Source organism: Hylobates moloch, unplaced genomic scaffold, assembly GCF_009828535.3.
Source record: "Hylobates moloch isolate HMO894 unplaced genomic scaffold, HMol_V3 SCAFFOLD_19, whole genome shotgun sequence".
NCBI classification, from domain to species: domain Eukaryota; kingdom Metazoa; phylum Chordata; class Mammalia; order Primates; family Hylobatidae; genus Hylobates; species Hylobates moloch.
In genome coordinates this window covers 42,979,109-43,000,386 of record NW_026652294.1, presented here as the reverse complement: position 1 = coordinate 43,000,386, position 21,278 = coordinate 42,979,109, and the positions used below count along the sequence as shown (strand labels likewise).

General features: G+C 39.1%; 1 protein-coding gene across 3 annotated transcripts in view; it reads right to left on the bottom strand.

Annotated features, from left to right (window-relative positions):
• MAP2K4 (mitogen-activated protein kinase kinase 4) overlaps positions 1–21,278 on the bottom strand; it is a 125,371-nt gene that overhangs the window by 91,900 nt on the left and 12,193 nt on the right. For 2 of the 3 annotated variants that reach the window (XM_058431624.1, XM_032139763.2), the window contains exon 2: positions 21,172–21,204. The exons of the other annotated variant lie outside the window; for it this stretch is intronic. In XM_058431624.1, the coding sequence (XP_058287607.1) occupies positions 21,172–21,204 (33 nt within the window). The remainder of the gene's footprint in view (positions 1–21,171; positions 21,205–21,278) is intronic. 3 annotated transcript variants of the gene reach the window in all.

Sequence of the window (21,278 nt, the reverse complement as noted above, 5' to 3'; positions counted from 1 at the left end):
AAAAACTTGAAACAACTTTCACAGGGAGAAAGGAGGGAAGTGATACTATAAATGACCTGTAAAGATTTTTAGATGCTAACAAAGATTGAAATATTTGTACAACAGGGTTTAAAATAACTGATCAAAAACATTATGAATTTGTGATTATAATAACCCCTTTGGTGGGACTGTCACATAATCAATTTCTAACCAGTCAACACAGATAAACATCGTCCCTTTAACTATAGCAGGAGAGAAACGAGGCATCAAACATCCTAAAATATTTATACAGAAGCGGTTTCCTGAGAGATTCTCTGTATACCTAAAACCTTAGATCTGTGCCTGATACAGAAAACACTTTCAAATGTTTATTGATTTGGGAATAAAGCTGACATGGACAGCCTCAGACAACTTAAGCCTATATGGTTATTGGCTGGAGTAAATCTTTGTTGTTTGCAACCAAGAACCCTGACTTAGGAAAACAGTACCTGTCCTCATCACACTTCCAAAGCACTGTTCTACCCCTCAAAGCAACTCTGCCTACCTTTTTTCATGCTATGGCTTGTTTAAAAAATGAGAACATTTGTTCAACATGCTGGGAAAATTAGAATTGCAGCTGGTCCAGAGGCTGGCCTAGGCATTGAGCAGTCCTGTCCCCACTCAGCCACTCCAAGGCTGAGGGCAACAATCTGTCAGAATCATCCTTGAAATTCTGGTTTTAAAACTCTGCCTTAAGAGAACAGCCAGCACCTTTCAAACAAGCTTTTCACAGCATCGGCACACAGTGTCTTCCTCAAATTTCTCATGAGAAAAGCACTCCCAAACATGGAATCATCAAGAATATTACGAACTGTAATCCTGAAGAAAGGGATTTAGTCAAGCGTACCCACATTCATTGAGGCCTAGGAATATCCTTTGTCTAGTTGTAAGCAACCCACTGACTCACAGAATATTGAAGTTGGAGGGAAGACACCTTCCAGGTTTATTTAGCTTTAAAAACAAGATGATAAAGAGCCCTGAATATTCTCCCTCCACTAACTTCTCAAGCAATACAAATCTTTTTAACATTGCTTTCCACAACCAGCTAAGCTGAGCATATAGTTTGCTTCAATCTTGGCCAAAAACTTCAACAAGGGCAGTTGAGAGTCCACTACTCAATACAAAATCTATGGAATCTCTGCAATCTAGGTTACCAAAAGCATCTCCCCTTCCCATTTTACAGAACAGCAAAAGGTGTCAGTTCCTCTATTAAGAGCCAGCATTATTTAGTTTCCAAAAACATCAGTATGTCCCTCAGGGAGAAACACTCTTTACACTGGGCTCACCTTACCATCCTCTCTCATCCTCAAGTCTGTTTCCATCAAATTGTAAACAATTTTCTGCTTTAAATTTTTAACTATCTTGATTTATCTTTGAACTCTGCAAATCACCTATAACAGTACCTCAGACAAAACAGCAGTTCGACAAATATTTATTAAATTAGAATTATTAGTAGATTGTTTTTCTTATCAACATTTCACTGCTCCCCCCAGAATGGGCTTGTTTTGTTTCATTATATCATAGGAAAGCAAGATTCTGTTACCTGTATGGTCAGAATCAGAGAACTAGAATCACTAGAATCCTCCCGCCCAGCCTGTAAGAATGGAGACCATCTCTACAATATTTTAGCCAATCTGCATATCTTCAACACCACTGATATCACCATTTTCGATAGCCTTTGTTTAACATCTGTTGTAGTAATAGCAAAGTACTTTATTGTTCATGGTAATGAAGATCACTGAAGGATCTACAATAGCTGCCTCTAGAGTATAGCTTTTTTGATACAATGCTGAGTTCACTGTAGGTTATTTGGTAGATTGTCACAAAAATAACCACCAAGGAATCACAGCTCCCTGAGTCCATACCCATCTGCAAAGGGACCTTGCTGCTCCTTCCATAAATAGGTGAGGTCTATTTCCCTACCTTTTGAATCTGGGCTGGCCTTGGGGCTTGATTTAACCACAATATTATAGCAGAATGAATACTGTATGACTTCCAAATCTAAGCCCTTTATGAGGCCTTGTAGCTTCCACTTTCCCCCTCCTGGAAAGCTGCCCTGAGTTTGAATGTGAAGCAGCTCAGTCTATTCTCCTTGATGAAAGACCACATGGAACAAAAGGCCCAGCAGTCCCAGTCTTCCTAATAGACCTACTAAATACATATAAGCAAGCTCAGGTGAGACAGAACTACCACCCAACTAATGAAAAGAATCATAAAAATTAAATAGTTGCTCTTTTAAGTCAACTACTCACATGCAAAAGGAGCCAGGAAGGAATAATCAAAAAGCAATCTGAATCAATCCCTTTTAGGGAACACCCACTGACACCACAGGGTATTCCCTAGAACCAACCACACAAAAAGAAGAAAACTGGAACTGCAGTGTACAAGTCATTCATAGAATACCTTTAAGAATATTGGTATTTGACTTACAAGTATTCAGAACATCACATCGCAGAGAGGGGAGCTGTCATTTAAATTCTCATTTCTTCCTTGGCTCTCATTGTTACTACCTCATTTTCAAAACAGAAACATTACCTGGAATAATTTTTTAATTATCTGTAATCACTGGTTATGAAATGAGTAACCCACAATTCCAACTATGCAAAAACAATTTCAGAAATGAGGAAATAAAGTGGTAGAAAAGAACTTACTTTCATTCTCTTTTCTCCCTAAATTACTACAGTAATGAGAGACCTAATATTTCATAAGCTCAAAAGAAAAAGAGATGTTAGGTCAGGCACGGTTGCTCATGCCTGTAATCCTAGCACTTTGGGAGGCTGAGGCGGACGGATCCACCTGAGGTCAGGAGTTCGAGACCAGCCAGGCCAACATGGTTAAAACCCCGTCTCTACTAAAAATACAAAAATTAGCCAGGCGTGGTGGCAGATGCCTATAATCCCAGCTACTCGGGAGGCTGAGGCAATAGAATCGCTTGAACCCAGGAGGTGGAGGTTGCAGTGAGCTGAGATCGTGCCATTGCACTCCAGCCTGGGCGACAAGAGTGAAACTGCATCTCAAAAAATAAATAAATAAAAATAAATAAATAAAAAGATATGTTAGACTCGCAATATCAGGTATTCCATATATCCATGTATTAAGTGACCTGCTATCAGCTAATATTATATTGCCCCTATCTCCCCCCACTGGCAATCTTTGATACATAGGAGTGAGCAATTACTAAAAAATTCATAAAATCTCACTCAGAACTTTGAACTCTCATCAATAAAGCACTGTTATTCATCCACACAGCTAAGCACTTTGGAAACTAGATGGTTCTGAGTTTATTTAAGAAGTCAAGTAAATATCCCAACAGCAACTTTTAGCACATTTTACACTTTTGTGTGTAAAATGGATTTTTAGAAAGCCCAATATAATACTTTACACAACAAGAAGTGCAGAAATACCACAATTACAAACAAGTTATATGCCAGGCAGTGGAGATGAACAACAGATAAGGTAGCTGACCCCTCCACAAAGACTGTTTTGTTGGGTATTCTGCCAAAAAATTAAAAAGAAATGTGAGGCCAGACATGGTGACTCACGCCTGTAATCCCAGCACTTTGGGAGGCCAAAGCAAAAGGATCATCTGCGCCCATGAGTTCAAAAGCAGCCTGGGCAGCATAGTGAGATCCTGTCTCAAAAAAAAAGAAAAAGAGGCCGGGAGAGGTGGCTCACGCCTGTAATCCCAGCACTTTGGGAGGCTGAGGCGGGCGCATCACGAGGTCATGAAATCGAGACCATCCTGACTAACATGGTGAAACCCCGTCTCTACTAAAAATACAAAAAAAATTAGCCGGGCATGGTGGCGGGCGCCTGTAGTCCCAGCTACTAGGGAGGCTGAGCCAGGAGAATGGCGTGAACCTGGGAGGCGGAGCTTGTAGTGAGCTGAAATCGCGCCACTGCACTCCGGCCTGGGCAACAGTGCTAGACTCCCTCTCAAAAAAAGAAAAAAAAAAAGAAAGAAAAAGAAATGTACAAGGAGGTTAAAGGGTAGGAATAGGGAAGAAAATTTTTTTCCTAGATGTCAAATGATCACCACTGAAAATACTAATACCAGTGAAACACTAATCAAGATAAAAACAGGAATATTTCTGTGGTCTAGTACACTACACATCTGTGAAACCAGGATAAAAACAGTCTGCTCCTTGGCAGTACTGTTAAGGATTAATATACCTTAAATACGCTATAATAGTTGGCAAACAGTAGACATGAAAAGTAGTAACTACTATATTAGTTATAAGTACATATTAAAACCTAATTGAGAAATTATTAAATTCTCTAGAGAAGAAAACTGGAAAATGTTTGTTTGATAGCGTTTAAACCAACAAAATATATTAGCAACAAAGAATTCAGCTTGCTTTGTAAATTTGTTTAAAACCACTTTCCCATAAAAATCCTATTCCTATCCTAATCCAGGATCCTTCCTAATTCTACTAAATTAGAAACCAGAAAAATCAATATAGACTAGCAGTGCCAATCGGCCTAGTTTTGAAGCTCAACTCTGCTACTTACTAGCTATATAATATCTCTTGGGTAAATGACTTCACCTCTCTGCCTCAGCGCCATACCTGCCAAATGGGATTAACATTACCTTCCCCATAGGGGCACTGTGAGGAGTAAAGGCATTACTATGCATAACAGTCAGCTAGATAGTCACTCATTCCAGCTTTATTATCAATTATGATAATTGTCTACATTTATGATGGCCAAAGTCCTAAACTAGGGTAAAAGTAGATTACTAACAGCCATGATTCCTAAATATTAAACATTTTCCTCATCTGACAGGCTTGGGCCTCAGAGGCTCTGCTGCCAAGGAAAAAAAAAAACAAAATAATTCACCCTCAGCATTTCCGACCTCTGGCAAAAGATTCATAGCCCTTTTCTTGGATAGAAAAAAAAAAATTTTAACCCAGAATACCAAGGATTATGTTACTCCTCTATCAGTTCCTGAAAGGGTACTGGTTTGACAACAAAAGGCTTAACAGCTCCTATCAGATTCTTAGAACGCCAGACAAAGGCAAAAGCAGCATTCTACTTGCAGACTACCTCCTACTATGGGGTCCTTGTTTGGTTAACAAAAGTCTTCAGGGAGAGTTGGAAGGCTTAAAAGCCCAAAATTTGCTTCCAAGCTGCTCATCTAACAAGGAAAAAAAAATTTAACTCATTTCAGTTATAATAACATAAGGGGTTTATGAAGCTTCATGGAATGAAGCTCCCAAAACACCCTAAATTCCTTTTAAACCTATTAACAGAAACTCATAACTGATTCATCCATTCTGATTCAGCTAACCACCAATGTCATTGATTATAATAGCCCCTCTCTGATCTCCAGTTATTTCACATCAATTAAGCACAGTGCCATCATTACAGGATTCCACAGCCAGCCACACCTTTGAGCTATCACTTAAAGCCAATAACAGCATCACTTTCTATCAGACTCTGAGCCAGATGTCTACTACCAATAAGCAAATATATAATTCCACAGGCTAATTTGAAAATCTCTCTGGCCAAGTCATGATTAGTCTAACCCCATAAAAATTACCCAGGGAGCCAGCTAATCCAAAAAGGCCCTACTGTAGTTTAAAATGTTGCTAAATTTAACAACATTTTAATCACCAACAAAATATAAAAAGCTTATCTAAAATAACCCCCCAAACCCCAACTCCATGTTCCAATGATTTTGCAAGTAGACTTCATGGGAACCTAAGAGTTGGAATTCCACAATTACACAACCACTCTGAGAAGGTTCCAAATGGATACCCATAAGGAGGCAGCCAGTTATCTCCACCTTTGGTTCAGGGGAGAAGAGAATGTGTTAATAGTTCTCTGAATCCTTAATTTGTCCCTAGCTCTTTGAGTTCTCTCATACCATCATCTTTCAGAGTCCTTAATAAGAACGGCCTTATCTGCTATATACCTGCACTGATTCCATTCACATAGAAACACTATTGCTATACATGTGCTGAGAGTTCTAGCCACGAAGAGGAAACATTTGCAGCATAGCAAGAGTCAGTAAAGGTACTCAGCATTTTATCCAGGTGCTCAGACCATTTTTAAATCCATGTGATGCCTAAAACTCTGGCAAATCCAAAGGGCATTTGTGTTTTTAAGCCTCGAACTTGTGAATATATCAACAGAAATCCCATGAAGACAAGTGAGACACAAACCCAAATTGATCAACCCCAACAAAATTTTCTATGTACAACAGTCAACAGTGGTCTCTTACTTCGTAATACACAGGCCATTTTGATAACCTCTGCCTCCTAATCAAACTCAATATTCTAATTAAGCTCCTCATGAGCACCCCAAAGTTTTAAGTTACTGTCTCACAATGTACCAAGAACAAGACACTCAGATTTCTGGAAAACCATCCACATAACTGATGCTTATTTTTTTAGTAGCGATCTTACTAATGGAACAAGGAATATAATATGCAAACTTAGGAAAGCTATGTCAAGAAAAGTCATAAGGCTTGTTCTGATTTCCATCTATATCCCAGAGCCCATGGAGTGGCTTCTAGTCTGACCTCACTGTACAGACAGAGGCACATATCAGATACTCTCTGAAGAACAGCCTGCTTGAACCCTGGCAAAGAACCAAGTGCATACAGGTCTTACATTTATTTTTCCTGCTTGGTAAATGCCATGACATCCTATCACCACCCTATTTTAACAACTTTTCACCACCTATAAGTGAAATAAAAACATTAACCATATTTTATAACTATAACATCAATATTTTTTCAATCAGTGCTTCCAAACCTTTTTTATGTGCATATGAAAAAAAATGTGTACAACACAATGAAAGAAATATAAGGCTGGTCTTGACTCAAAGACAATGACACAGAGCTCTAGTGAGTGGCCCCAGGCCACAGGGCTAAGGGCTTAGATCCGTATTTCAGCTGACAGGTAAGTACTCACAACAGCACACAAATTGAGGAGCTACCAAATGTGGTATTGAGAAATATATACTTTTGGTTTTGTCCCCATTTCCTGGCACACAACTCCTTAAATTCTTGGAATTTCCGAGGTGATGTATTTTTTGGATGCTAATGAGTTGACTGATGACTGGCAGCACCTAGCTTCAGGACGAGGGCTGGTGACCAGAAAGACCAGCAAATTAATTAACCCCAAAGGAGGGTTGTGGGAAACCCAACTGGGAGCCGGACTGTCAGAAGTTCTGAAGGCCCAGACTTAACAACTGGTATCTGAAGCAGGGGCAGCCTTGTGGGACTGAGTCCTCAACCTGTGGGATCTGACACTATCTCCAGGTAAGCTGTGTGATAATTGAACTGGAGGACACCCAGCTGGTATGTGCTGCAGAAGTGATTATTTGTTTGCTGGTGGGGAGAAATCCCCCATATTTGGTCACAAAGTCTTCTATGTTGATTGTTGTATGGTGCGAAAGCAGAGGAAAAAAGTCTGAGTTTTTCCTTACATCAAAACAATCAGATCTGACTTCTCCTTCTTGGCAAGTTTATAATGTTATAAGTAACAATGTTATTAACTCTACAAGAAAGCCAGACTGGTCATAAGTCGTAAGTAATTAACTCTTCTGCACTTCAATTCTATATGAACTTCATTAGCAAGCAGATTGGAATAAAGAAAGCTATAAGATGCAGACAACTTCCTAGCGTAAGTACCCATTTGCTCCAAGGAAACAAACCATGTTCATCCTTTTCACGACAGAAAAATCAGCCATCCAGTAGACAACCCATTATGGGGTTACCACTGTTTTTCCCAGATAGATTCAAAGCTGTGGGCCAATTGTGTGCAAGGTAATTTTGCTACAGAAGTACCTGTAGTACAATGAAAAATATAATCGTATTTTGCCTTTGTCCCAGGTTTGGGGCACAGAGCTCCTAAAATCCTTAGAATTTCCTGAGTGACAGGAGTGTCTTTTGTTACCGATAATGTGGCCCTTTCAACCGTACCTGAGTTTGTGTAAGAGTCTGGTAACTCTCAGAGGGCCCCTATATAACTTCAGAATAGGGGCTGGTCACCAGAAAAAAAAACAACCAAGTGAGTAGACTGTTAAAACTTTCAGCTGCCACACCCCCATACACACACCTCCAGGAAGGGGAAAAGGACTATGGACTGAGTTCAGTCACCAATGGCCAATGATACAATCAATCATGCCTACCTAATAAAACCTCCAAAAAAACCCCTAACAATAGGGTTTGGGGAGCTTCCGGATTGGTAAATGAATCAAGGAGAGTGTGCCCGGAAAGGTCACAGAACCTCTGCGCTATTTCCCTGTCCCCTCACTCCCAATACCTTGCCCTATACAGGGTCCTATCTCTTCCATTTGGCTGTTTATGAGCTGTAACCTTTATAATAAGCCAGAAACAGTAAATAAAGTTATTTCCTGAGTTCTGTAAGACATTCTAGCAAATTATCAAACTTGATGGGGGTTGCGGTCAAGTTTGATAATGGGAACCCCCAAATTTGAAGTCATCCAAGCAGGAGTAGGAGTATCCTGAACACCCCATTTGTGACTAGCATCCTAAGTGAAGAGAATCTTGAAGCACTGAGCCCTTTAACTTGTGAGATCTGATGCTAACTCCAGGTAAATAGTGTCAGAAATGAATTCAATTGTTGGATACACGGTTGTTGTCAGAGAATTGCTTGGTGTCAGAAAACACTCCAAGGTGTCAATATTGGAAATATGAGATAAAAATTTTCTTATTTCCATTAATATTTGTAATTGGTTTTTATAACTATCCAAATACATAAACAAGCCTAAAAACAAGTAAAACAAATTCCAAGTGAATTAGAGATAAAGTAGGAAGATATGGTTTATGAATATATTTTTCTCCATCATATATCAATAGTTGATTTACAAACTGGTATGAAAATATTATCAAAGATTATCAAGCCAGATGTCCTTCAAATACCTAGCAGACTCCTGACTTCAAGAACATCTTCTTAAAGCAAAGAAAGAGCATGTACGTCCACATCATCCTAGCTCAGGAAAGTCAGAGTCTACCTTCCTTCCTTTCGACTCCATATTGAATCACAGTTTTTTGTTTTCTGACAGAAGGTCTCACTCTGTTGCCCAGGCTGGAGTGCAGTGGCATGATCACATCTCACTGCGGCTTTCACCTCCCGAGCTTAAGCGATACTCCCACCTCAGCCTCCTGGGTAGCTGGGATTACAGGCCACTATGCCTAGCTAATTTTTGTATTTTTTTTGGAGAGAAGGGGTTTCACCATGTTGCCCAGGTTCAGTTAATTTTTTATTCCAAGCTGACTTCTCTCCACCCTCCAGGGCACACCTGACTACCTTGTCCAACTGACCAATTACTTTACCCTCAAAGCAAACAATTCACACCACTATGTAACACTTTACGTGTAATAACTCTGTTTTTCACCATGATGCATCCTTAGGAATCCAGAAAGGCAAAATAATAATTAAGTCATATATATAATTTCGTTTATATTTTAATTAAGACCATTTAGAGAGCCTTCAAATAACCTGTTACTACTATATGGTACCTTTTTTTTTTTTTTTTTGAGACAAAGTTTCGTTCTTGTTGCCCAGGCACAATCTTGGTTCACTGCAACCTCCACCTCCTGGGTTCAAACAATTTCCCTGCCTCAGACTCCCAAGTAGTTGGGACTATAGGTGCATGCCACCACACCCAGCTAATTTTTGTATTTTTAATAGAGATGGGGTTTCGCCATGTTGGCCAGGCTGGTCTCAAACTCCTGACCTCAGGTGAGCCATCCGCCTCAGCCTCCCAAAGTGCTAAGATTACAGGCGTGAGCCACCACGCCCAGCCTCCATCGGCATGACTTCTGACCATTGGAAATCAGACAGAACATTCTAATGAGTCTGACAGCTCAGTTCTTTCCATAACAGCACCTGTCATTTAATAGGAACTCAAATATTTCTTCAATAAATAAGGAATCGAAGCTCAAATGTTTGATTTAACATCTTTAGGACAAACAGTTTCACTAAGAGACACAATAGGGTGTTTTATCTGTATTTCCTGATGGGTCCAATTTGTTTTTTTTTCCTCATTAATCAAAATATGTGTAATTGGATGTTATGCAGGTTCTCTGAAAAAGTTAACAGAAGCTTTTAGTAGAAAAATGCTAACAATAGAATTTCATGACACAAAAATTAGTCAGACATCTTCTGGCTTTGAAAAAGATATGTGGCATTTTTAACTGCCATGAGTCATAAGACATGTGGCGATCTTTTGTATACTCCACCAACTTTCCATTTCTGCGCTGCATTACACTATATAATCATTTTTAAGGAATGTTAGGTAACAATTCACAGTCAAATTTAAATTAACATCCCTTCCTTCCTTCCTTCCTTCCTCCCTCCCTCCCTTCTTGCTTTCTTCTTTTCTTCCCTCTGTGGCCCAGGCTGGAGTACACTCGGCTCGCTGCAGGCTCCCGTGATTCTCCTGCCCTGGCCTGCGGGCTACCTGCGATTGCCGGCACACTCCACCACCCCTCCCTGGTTTTTCTCCTTTGGCTGGAGGCGCGGTTTCGCCATGTCGGCCAGGCTGGTCTCCAGCTCCTGACCTCGAATGGTCTGCCCGCCTCGGCCTCCCGAGGTGCTTGCTGGGACTGCAGACGGAGGCTCGCTCACTCGGTGCTCGGTGTTGCCCAGGCTGGAGTGCGGTGGCGTGGTCTTGGCTCACTGCAGCTCCGCCTCCCAGCCGCCTGCCTTGCCCTCCCAGGGTGCTGGGATTGCAGCCTCTGCCTGGCCGCCGCCCCGTCTGGGAGGTAGGGAGCGTTTCTGCCTGCCCGCCCATCATCTGGGTTATGAGGAGCTCCTCTGCCCAGCCGCCCCGTCTGGGAGGTGAGGAGCACCTCTGCCCAGCCGCCACCCCGTCTAGGAAGTGAGGAATGTCTCTGCCTGGCCGCCCATCGTCTGGGATGTGAGGAACGACTCTGCCCGGCCGCCACCCCGTCTGGGAAGTGAGGAGCGCCTCTGACCGGCCGCCCCCTCTGGGATGTGAGGAGCGCCTCTGCCCGGCTGCCCCGTCTGGGAAGTGAGGAGCGCCTCTGCCTGGCCACCCATCATCTGGGATGTGAGGAGCGCCTCTGCCCAGCCGCCACCCTGTCTAGGAAGTGAGGAGCGTCTCTGTCCGGCCGCCCCGTCTGGGAAGTGAGGAGCACCTCTGCCTGGCCGCCCCGTCTGGGATGTGGGGAGCGCCTCTGCCCGGCCGCCTCGTCTGGGAGGTCTACCACAGAGGCCAGAGGCAATGTGGGGGCTGGACGTGGTGGCTCACGCCTGTAGTCCCAGTACTCTGGGAGGCCAAGGCGGGTTGATCACTTGAGGCTAGGAGTTCGAGACCAGCCTGGCCAACATGGCGAAACATATGAAAAATACAACTGACAAACCAACCAACCAACCAAGCGACAACAAAACAGGTCTACCCTGGAGTCGTACTCTAATTTTTTCTATTTTCCTCCCTTTCTGATCCTTTATCCCACTTTCTTTTTCTTCCTCTTCCTTCTTCTTTGTCAAATAGAGGATTGAGTTATTATCATTGATCCATACAAAGTCCCTCTCTCATTAATTTTCTTTAATTCCCACCCCCCATTTCTATTCCTTGTTTTCCCATGGGCAACCTTCCTAATATGTTTGATATGCATCTTTTTGTTTGTATGTACTTTTAGAAAATGTTTATTGTTTTGTGTGCAAAAAAAAAAAAAAAGAACACAGCTGATTTTTTTTTTCCTCTGAGTTCCTGTATGTGCCCCTCAACAGGAACCTGAGATGGAGATGTTCCCCATAATTGTAATTAGCAGAATAAACAGAATATGGCAGAAAAAATAATAATAAATTAACATCCAACTATGTCACTACAAAAGCAAATAACAGAGGTAGAAAATGAGCAGGCATCTTCCACACAAAGGTAATATTGTAATAATCAGCAATATTATACTCCTCTTCCCATCCGAATGGCTTCTTCTGACCCTCATTAAATAACTCCCAATTTCAAAAACATTAACATGTGAATGACACTTTTATTTCCTAGTGGACACAATAAAAAACTATTTGCTGCCCATAAATGTATTCTACAAATTGGAAGTTTTAAAACGTTGGGCTAAATTAAGAATAATCGAGAGCGTGAATGGCACTCAAAGAAGATATGTTGCACTCTATCTACTTTATGTGTATACAGTACATGAGAGAATCTTGACTGAAATGTTTCTGATTTGTTACTTACAAAGACCCAAAAAGAAAATCAAAAGAGCAAATTAGTTGTAGAACATTACGAGAGAGAGACTTTAATAATTTAGTTAAAGCTAGATGACGGAACAGGAATAGGAAAAAAGGAAAGTTGGTTAAGAAATTATTACTACTGGCCGGGCGCGGTGGCTCACGCTTGTAATCCCAGCACTTTGGGAGGCTGAGGCAGGCGGATCACGAGGTCAGGAGATCGAGACCACGGTGAAACCCCGTCTCTACTAAAAATACAAAAAACTTAGCCGGGCGTGGTGGCGGGCGCCTGTAGTCCCAGCTACTCGGAGAGGCTGAGGCAGGAGAATGGCGTGAACCCAGGAGGCAGAGCTTGCAGTGAGCCGAGATTGCGCCACTGCACTCCAGCCTGGGCGACAGAGCGAGACTCCATCTCAAAAAAAAAAAAAAAAAAAAAAAAGAAATTATTACTACTAAAGGGTAAATGACACCAACTGGACAACAATATACTGGTCATTAAAAGGTCATTACTAATTAAAACACAAGTAGGTCATCAGATTTTTATTATTAAACCTTGGATGAGAACTCTTACACACTTCTAATCCTCACCAAACTGACTTTTGATGACTCAATCTGATTCCCAAGTATTGGGAAGGCAATGCCCTGAAGGATCTGAGCATTCTAAGCACTGAACACAAATTTTAAAAGCTGGACTCTGATGTGGGATTGATCTTAATTTGGCAGGACTAGTCTTGTCTAACCACTGGCTCCTCAACTTCACCAGAGAACATCTTATTACTTGACATGGCTTTTGATTACCCGCAAAGATTAATGAGCCCTAATGAATGGGTCAACTCACACGGTAGAAAGGACAAGTATCCAGTTTTTACTCTATCAAAATACAGAGCATCCCAATAAATGTTTGTATATCATATGTGTGCATATAAATACACTTTCATATCCTTCAGTACTGGCATAGTTAAGTCAGAGATGACCAAGGCTTAACTATAATTTGCTTTCAGTCGTATGCCCCAAACACAAATTTTGTCTTTTTTTGGCTGGATACAACTACTATCTGCAAAGGCCACATATGTCTGAAAATAAGAGTCAACCTATTCCTAAGAAAATAATTAATGTAGGCAAAGTTAATGGGCCAGAACTACCAGAATGAAAGGCTGACAGAGAACTTTACACTATATGGATCACATTGGCAGCACCTAAGCCCACTGGTTTATCTTAACAAGAGCTCCAACAAGAAATCATATGCCTCCTGATGTGATACAACACCACACCTAGATGTGATGTGAAGCACACAACACAGTCTATGAAGTAAGTGTTCTTGCCAAAAATCAGATCAAGTTTCTGTAACTACCAGTTAAAGGTAAATAACAGGGCATGAAGGAACATGTTAAACACTAAAAGGATGCAATCAGCCAAATTCAAAATGTATAAAATGCTACAAAATAAATTAACCAACTTTTTAAACAAATAAATGGTAAGGAAAAGAGAGAAAAGAGAACTACCACAGACTTAAAGAAACTTAAGAGACATCAACCAAACACAGTGTGTGCACATACCTTGCTGAGGTCTCAACTTGAACAAATTAACTGTAAATAAAGCATTTACAAGGCTTTTGGGGAAATGTGAACACTGAGTAGCTATCTAGTAATACTGTTTTGTTCATTTAATGGTAAGATAATTGTATCAAGGTTATGTACTTAAGAGTCCTTATCACTTAGAAGACATGTAACACATTTATGTGGATAAAATAATGATAATCAGAATTTGCTTTGAAGTATTTCAGTAGAGATAGCTGGAGGGAGGAAGAATAAGACTGGCTATATGTTGGTAATTGCTGATGCTATATAATGGGTACATGGGGGATCATTACACTATTTTTGTGTATGTTTGAAATTTTCTACTATTAAAAGTTTCCAAAAATTAAATGTTCTTCTAACCCTGCCAAAAAGAAAGTGGGGTGGGGATGCATAAAAATTTTGCTAAAAGCATCAGTTTGTTCTTACGACAGTCTGTACACAGTCTGTCCTCACAGAGTTCATGGCTGTGCCACCTTGTCCACTGACTTCACAGGTCTCCTGACCTACTAATCTTCTCCAGCTGTACCCAGGCACATAAGTCATTTCAGAATCCTGGAGCAATTTATTCCTCGTATCTGTCTAGGCCAGTAGAGTTTTACGTTTTCACTAAACATTGTTTTCCCTAGTGGTAGATCCCCTGTGTTCCTAACTTCATAGCAACACGAATCTTTCTACTTTAATGTTCAGTAAGGCTTACTGGATAACCTTAATAAGCCTTACAAATGGCTTGCCAAGATATAAATGGTAGGTCCAGATCTCATAACCTAGTGCAAATGAGGACTCCTCAAAAGCCATTTGATTGAGAAAATCATTCCTGTAAGCGCCAACTGCTTTCAAGAATTAGTAAAACACTAAGGTTTACAACGTGTAAACTGTGACCAGACCAAGGTCACACAGTTCTGCCCCTTATTAGCTATATGACTTTGGAAATTTTATTTAACCTCTCTGTGCTTCAGTTTCCTCATCTATACTAACTATTAAACCTACTTCATAAGGTTGTTGTGAGAATTAAAGGAGTTAATATAAAGTGCTTAGAGCAAGGTTTGACACACATTTAAGAGTTATTCTTTCTACCACATAGCTCCTATACATGTTCAATCTCTCAAAGAACATACTCTTCTTCAGGGTAGGCTCTAGATTTAATTCATCTTTAAGGATCCCAATGCTCCTTATCATTGGTAATATCTTTATCTATCGAAGGTATATATAGATACAGATTTGTTAACTGTTACATTTGTACCTCTCTTTCCTTATCCTTATAAGAGCTTCTTTAAAGGCGAGTGAATATGTTCGTATGCATTTGATTTTCCACCAAGATGGAAGTCACAAGTTTTTCTTAGTGCATCTTATTAACTGGACATTTTTGCCTAGATTCGGATCTCATAAAACCATGTAGTGACAATCCAAATATTTACTACACCTTATCTGAAAACCATCACCCTAAATGTATGAGCTAAATTGAAAACCACTTTAACTGGAATCAGTTGGGAATACTCTCTGGAAGCGTTCCATATCATTTCTACTCTGTATCTGTTCAACTCTGAAAGTTTTGTCAACATCCCTTTGTTGCTAGTAGTAAAGTTCAAGTGGCATATAAACGAAAACTTTCTGTGAAGTGGGAAAGTCACTATTTAATTATTTTCTTATCAAAAATGTCACATATTAAGCATCCCCAAATTATTTTAAGGTGCAATAGCTGTTAGAAACCTTCCTTCTCCTAGCAACAAAAAGCATTTTCAGGACAAAGTCATGTTCCCACCACTTCCAAGGTCAAAGACAACTAAGCAACATTCCCTTTGGAATGGTATAAGGTATAAGCATAAAGTATGAGAGGAATAGGTGAATCCTGACTCTGGAATATATTACTTCTACTTCTACAATTCCTGGGCTTTAACTAGTATAAACTTTTTTCCAAGCAGATGGACTTCCCACTGACAATTTATCATGGTCCCCACAAATAGTAATGAATATTAGATGTTAGTCTGGCTTACGGCTAATCCTACAAAAGTCTCATTTTTCAACTAACTTCATTAACTATATATATAAACTGTATAAACCTCCAAGAGCAGTAAATGACATTTTGTTTCTTAGGATTGCTGACAAACTCAGTTGAATTTAATAATTTCCAAATTATATAATTTTTGTCACTGGCTGCAGACTTTTGCTACATAAAATGAGGAATTAGAAATTCAACCAGCTGAATTTTCTAAGTTCTTAGTTTTAAATGCAGAACAACTTAACCTTCCCTCTCCTCCTTACTTTTCCTGTTTTCCTAAAGTCCACTCCAATAACATCATCATTTACAGACACTTCTTAGCAGGTCAGTAAACTTAGTATCTTTCCCAAATTTCTTGGAAGATTCACAAAACGTCCTTCTTCCTCTTTATGGTTTCCTTTTTATTATTACCAATTTAAAAAACAATTAGGGATACTTATAAAATCAGTCTTCAGGATGCCTCCTTTTTTTCCTCCAAATATACTGGTGTGCAGTGCCACCAAAAACCACCACCACCTGCACTTTAATTTCAATTCGTAGCATCCAGAATAATAGCTCTGGAGCATCTAATCTCCTAAATAAATATCCTGTTGCTATGCAAACACTTCCAAGTTAAACAATTTTTTAAAAGCACAAAGTTTTTAAGGCCACCAAAAACGTAAAAGACAAAGCTACAGAAACTATACACTACCCAAAATATTTAGAGCTCCAGAACTCTTCAGCCATGAACTGATAATATACTACAATTAAAAAAAAAAAAAGGTGGCGGGGGAGGATAGTGATAAACAGCTAAAAAGTACCTTTGTGTGAAAAATAAATGTGTGAAAAATAAATTAAGAGTATTTGCCAAATGCCTAGCTACTATCACTCTGATTAGCACACAATTCGGTTAGGCATTTTCTGAGGAAAATCCCTATGCCCAAGGATCTTTAAATGAGTCACGATTCTCATCTGAAAAAAAAAAAAATTAGAATGCTGACAACACTAAGGTAAATTCAACTTCATAAAAGCATTTCTTAAAAATTATGTTTCTAAAACAGGGGGCTTCTGTCATGAGTGGCACACATTGGGCAACTCAACTGCCCTTCACAAGGAATCAACATCAGGAGGTTTCGGAATAATGATTTTTTTCGTAGTTGGGCAGCTTGTGAGAAAAAAATGTTTTCAGGCAAATCCTCATCCCTCCTCAAAAAATAAAAAATGAAAAAATGGTTTTATAAAGCAAGTAAGTCGTATTCTAAACAACTATGTTCACAGGTTAGCTCATTTAAGTCAATGAGATATGGTCATAAATTATATAAATACCTTTACATGTACAAAAACATTATCTTCAAATAACTGACAAATTAATCAACCTTCTAAGGCAGGACCTCTACACGTATAACTCTACATTTACAAATGGAAAAATATTTTTTCCCTAAAGTATTCTTACATTCAGACTTCAGGAAAATTCAATGATCCAACAGTATTAAAGGAAACATAACACTATGGTCTTAAATAAATGTAACTTGAAGTTTAATTTATCTAAAATAAATTTATATTTGGAAAATAAACTGAAGAATAAATAAATGCATAAACTATAATCTATAAAAAGAAGACTGTGAGGAGCAGAGTGAATTTTTATTGAATTTCTATAGAAATCTGTTTCCCAAATAAAATATGTAATCTCTATTTGTGCATGTAAATACATACACACACATCTCCAATAAAACTCCACTGACTTGTAACAGGCAACTGTAATAAAGTGATTAAATGAGAGTGACGTAGCAATATAAAGAGCAAAAACTACGTGAAAGTCAATGAAAAAAATTAATCCTTCAGAGCTTCCATTAGTCATCAGAATCATCTTACAAAAAATCTTTTTTATTTGTGATAGATTTGAGCATTTGAAGCAGCCAGTACTCAGACTTATCAGACTTGAATGGTATCTAATTCCATGCTCTTTGCCCCATACCCTCCTACAACTACTGTATGATACATAATTCTTTTTAATAAATTAAACATAAGCTTATCTGATAATTCTGAAATATCCTTAGAATAAAAGTGGAGATTCTAGAAATAAGTGTGCCCCAACAGTGGAGAAATCAGTCCTTTGATGATTTCAAGCCTTTATTTTTATTTTATTTATTTTGATATGGAGTTATTTATTTATTTATTTATTTATTTTGAGACGGAGTTTTGCTCTTGTTGACCAGGCTGGAGTGCCATGGCACGATCTCGGCTCACTGCAACCTCTGCCTCCCAGGTTCAGTGATTCTCCTGCCTCAGCCTCCCAAGTAGCCGGGATTACAGGCGTGTGCCACCATGCCCAGCTAATTTTGTATTTTTAGTACAGGCGGGGGTTTCTCCATGTTGGTCTGGCTGGTCTTGAACTCCCAACCTCAGGTGATCTGCCCGCCGTGGCCTCCCAAAGTGCTGGGATTACAGGCATGAGCCACCATGCCCAGCCCAAACCCAATTTTAAAGAAATGTGTGACCACTTTTACCATAAATTTAATGTCTATATTCCAGAGCAAACCAGCAGATTGTCTGCAAACATTACAAATTTGCACTTCTAATTTTTTAAGTCATGCAAATCACAGGACCAGATTTAGAAGAAGTGCTAATATATGTAAGCAACTGAGAACTTATACTAAAATATAGGTACTGATAGAACAAAAATAAATACTGTCAACTTGGGGCTGACCATCTCTACCAAGTCTCCGGCTCCCCTCCCTGATGTGTGCACTCCCATTCCCTGAGTCTTTCACTGAGGTCTGAGCCAGCACAGACACATCTGCTTAACTCCAAAGCAGGGTAGCCCCATTGCTGGATCCCTAAGACATAGTGTCCAATCAAGAAAGCAGTTATCATGAGACTCGCAGCACCCTTTATGCTCATTCTCTCTCATGAGAGAACAGCAGGAGCAAAGGTGCCCAGGACAGATCCACTCCCGCACCATCCTCGCCCTGGTTCCAGCTAAAAATCAATTAGTATGTAACATCAGTGGTTGAACACTTACGTAATCAATGTAGGATCAACTCTAGTCCACTACACTAAGAGCTTGCTAAGGGCAGGGGCCTATTCCATTCATTTCTGTACCAAGAATCTTGCTTACTGTATGGTTTCTAGGTGTCCAATATGTGATTTCCTGAATGAATGTATATAATTAACTGTGTTGAATCCCAAAACTGGAAAATAAAGTGGAGCCTTCCAACGGGAAGAGGCAGAAATAAAAAGAGAGATGTGAAAAGCCAGCAGAAGGTAGCCACAGTGTAAAGAGACAGTGAGGGCAATCAAGGTGAATAATCAAAGTGGGAATACATATGCCCCTCCACCACATAATTAAGTTCTAATAGGTTCTGCTGTCCCAAGCCTCCATTGTTAAATTCTTCCATATGTATCTAAGCAGGCCGCACTGCAAGCCTATCATTTCTATAATGACAAAAACAGAGCCATTTAGAAGATTCAAAGGCATTTTTAATCCACATACAAAGCTACTTATAGACACTGTATATACAATTTTACTATAATCAATGTTTTACTTGTTTTATATCTACAATATAACTAAGTTAAATAAAAAAACAATAATGTGAGTACAACTTAAAATTTTTAAAACGTCAGGCCAGGTGTGGTAGCTCATGCCTGTAATCTCAGCACTCTGGGAGGCTGAAGTGAGACTGCTTAAAGCCAGGAGTTTGAGACCAGCCTGGGCAACAGAGCAAGATTCCATTTCTACAAAAAAATTTTAAAATGAGCTGGGTGTGGTGGCATATACCTGTAGTCCCAGCTGCTTGGGAGGCTGAGGTGGGAAGATCACTTGAACCCAGGAATTGGAGGCTGGGCTCCAACTTGGGAAACACAGTGAGACTCTGTCTCCAAAATGAACAAACATAGAAGACAGCCTTTTTTTTCATTAATTAGATTTTAGGTCAAAATACAAATAAAAGCTAAACGTTGTCATGCTAAATATTAAGCAGACATTTTTAAAAGTCAAAGCTAAAAATTATCACAGTGAATGTGTCAAAATTAAAAGCATAAAACAGAAGTTGTAACTTCATTACATATAGATATATACCGTATATAAAGGTTCACTATGAGCAGGAAATCATATATTACTTTTAGTCAGTTATTTAAGGCAAGGGAGACGTAACAGTAATGAACCAATTAAAAAAACTTTTATCCTAGGGTCTAACTGCTTGATCTCTATTATTTATATACAGTTACATTGTGGGTGAACCATTCAAGAAATAAATTTTTGCTAACTACATTTCAAAGTAGTCATAACAATCAATCAGTGGAAACTATGCATTCTCATTCCAAAAAAATTTGAAACATAGCAGAAATGTTTTTTCCAGGTTAATTTTTTTTGCCTCTGAATCAATTTACTTAAGAATGATACATATCAAAGCATCATTCTTCTCCAGTTCATGAATAAATAAGCAGAAGACAAAATGACCTATATCACATTTTGGTATATTTTTATGTTAACTGGAGAGTAGTCTCCTTCAGAAGAGATTTTTTTAACTGTACTTGATACAGATGACATTTAAGCTTAAATGCATTTTTTTTTTTTTGGCCAGGTACAGTGGCTCACACCTGTAATTTTGGCATTTTGGGAGGACAAGAAAGGAGGATCTCTTGAGCCCAGGAGTTCAAGACTAGCCTAGGCAACAAAGCGAGACTGTCTCTACAAAAAAGTTTAGTTAGTCAGGCATGGTGGCATGCACCTGTAGTCCCAGTTACTTAGGAGGCTGAGATAGGAGGATCGCTTGAGGGAAGTCAAGGCTGCAGTGAGCTATGATTGCACCACTGCACTCCAGCCTGGACAACAGAGTGGGACCCTGTCTCAATAAATAAAATACAATGTTTATAACTTTTTTTGATATAGAAAGTCTGTTTTGTATTATATGAAGACTAGTGTCCTAATACAGAATAAGGATGGTGAGGGAGGCAGGAGAAAAACACAGTTTTGTTTTAAAGAAAATAATTAAAAATATATTCAATGTATGGTTTACAATAATTCAATCTGAAAGCATAAGATGTCTGAATATAACTCTATACTTTCTGCACCACGATCTTAAAAGTGAATTCTCTTCTATTTGTAATTTAAATTAGGGTTAAGTCTGAATACCTATATATACTTTTCTATACCTAAATACATATTTCCATATTATATACATCTAAATACCTATATATATTTTGCTATTTCAATTTCAAGTGAAAAAAGTACAATTTACAATCAAGAATATAATTTTTTTTAATATTTGGAAGAAGAAATGAAAAATGGAAGCTCTTTGAATGTAAAATTGCCATGGCTGGTTAGCTGAAACAATAGTGGACACATTCCCAATACCAAGATGGATATGAAAAAAATAAATAGCATAATATCATAAAATTTGTAGCTTACTTTGTGCCTTTTCACAGAAGTTTATCTGAAAGCCTAAAGTAAAAAAGATAAGTTCCAGTTCATTTACTGTAAATCAAACAAACCAAAATTGGAACATGACATTGCAT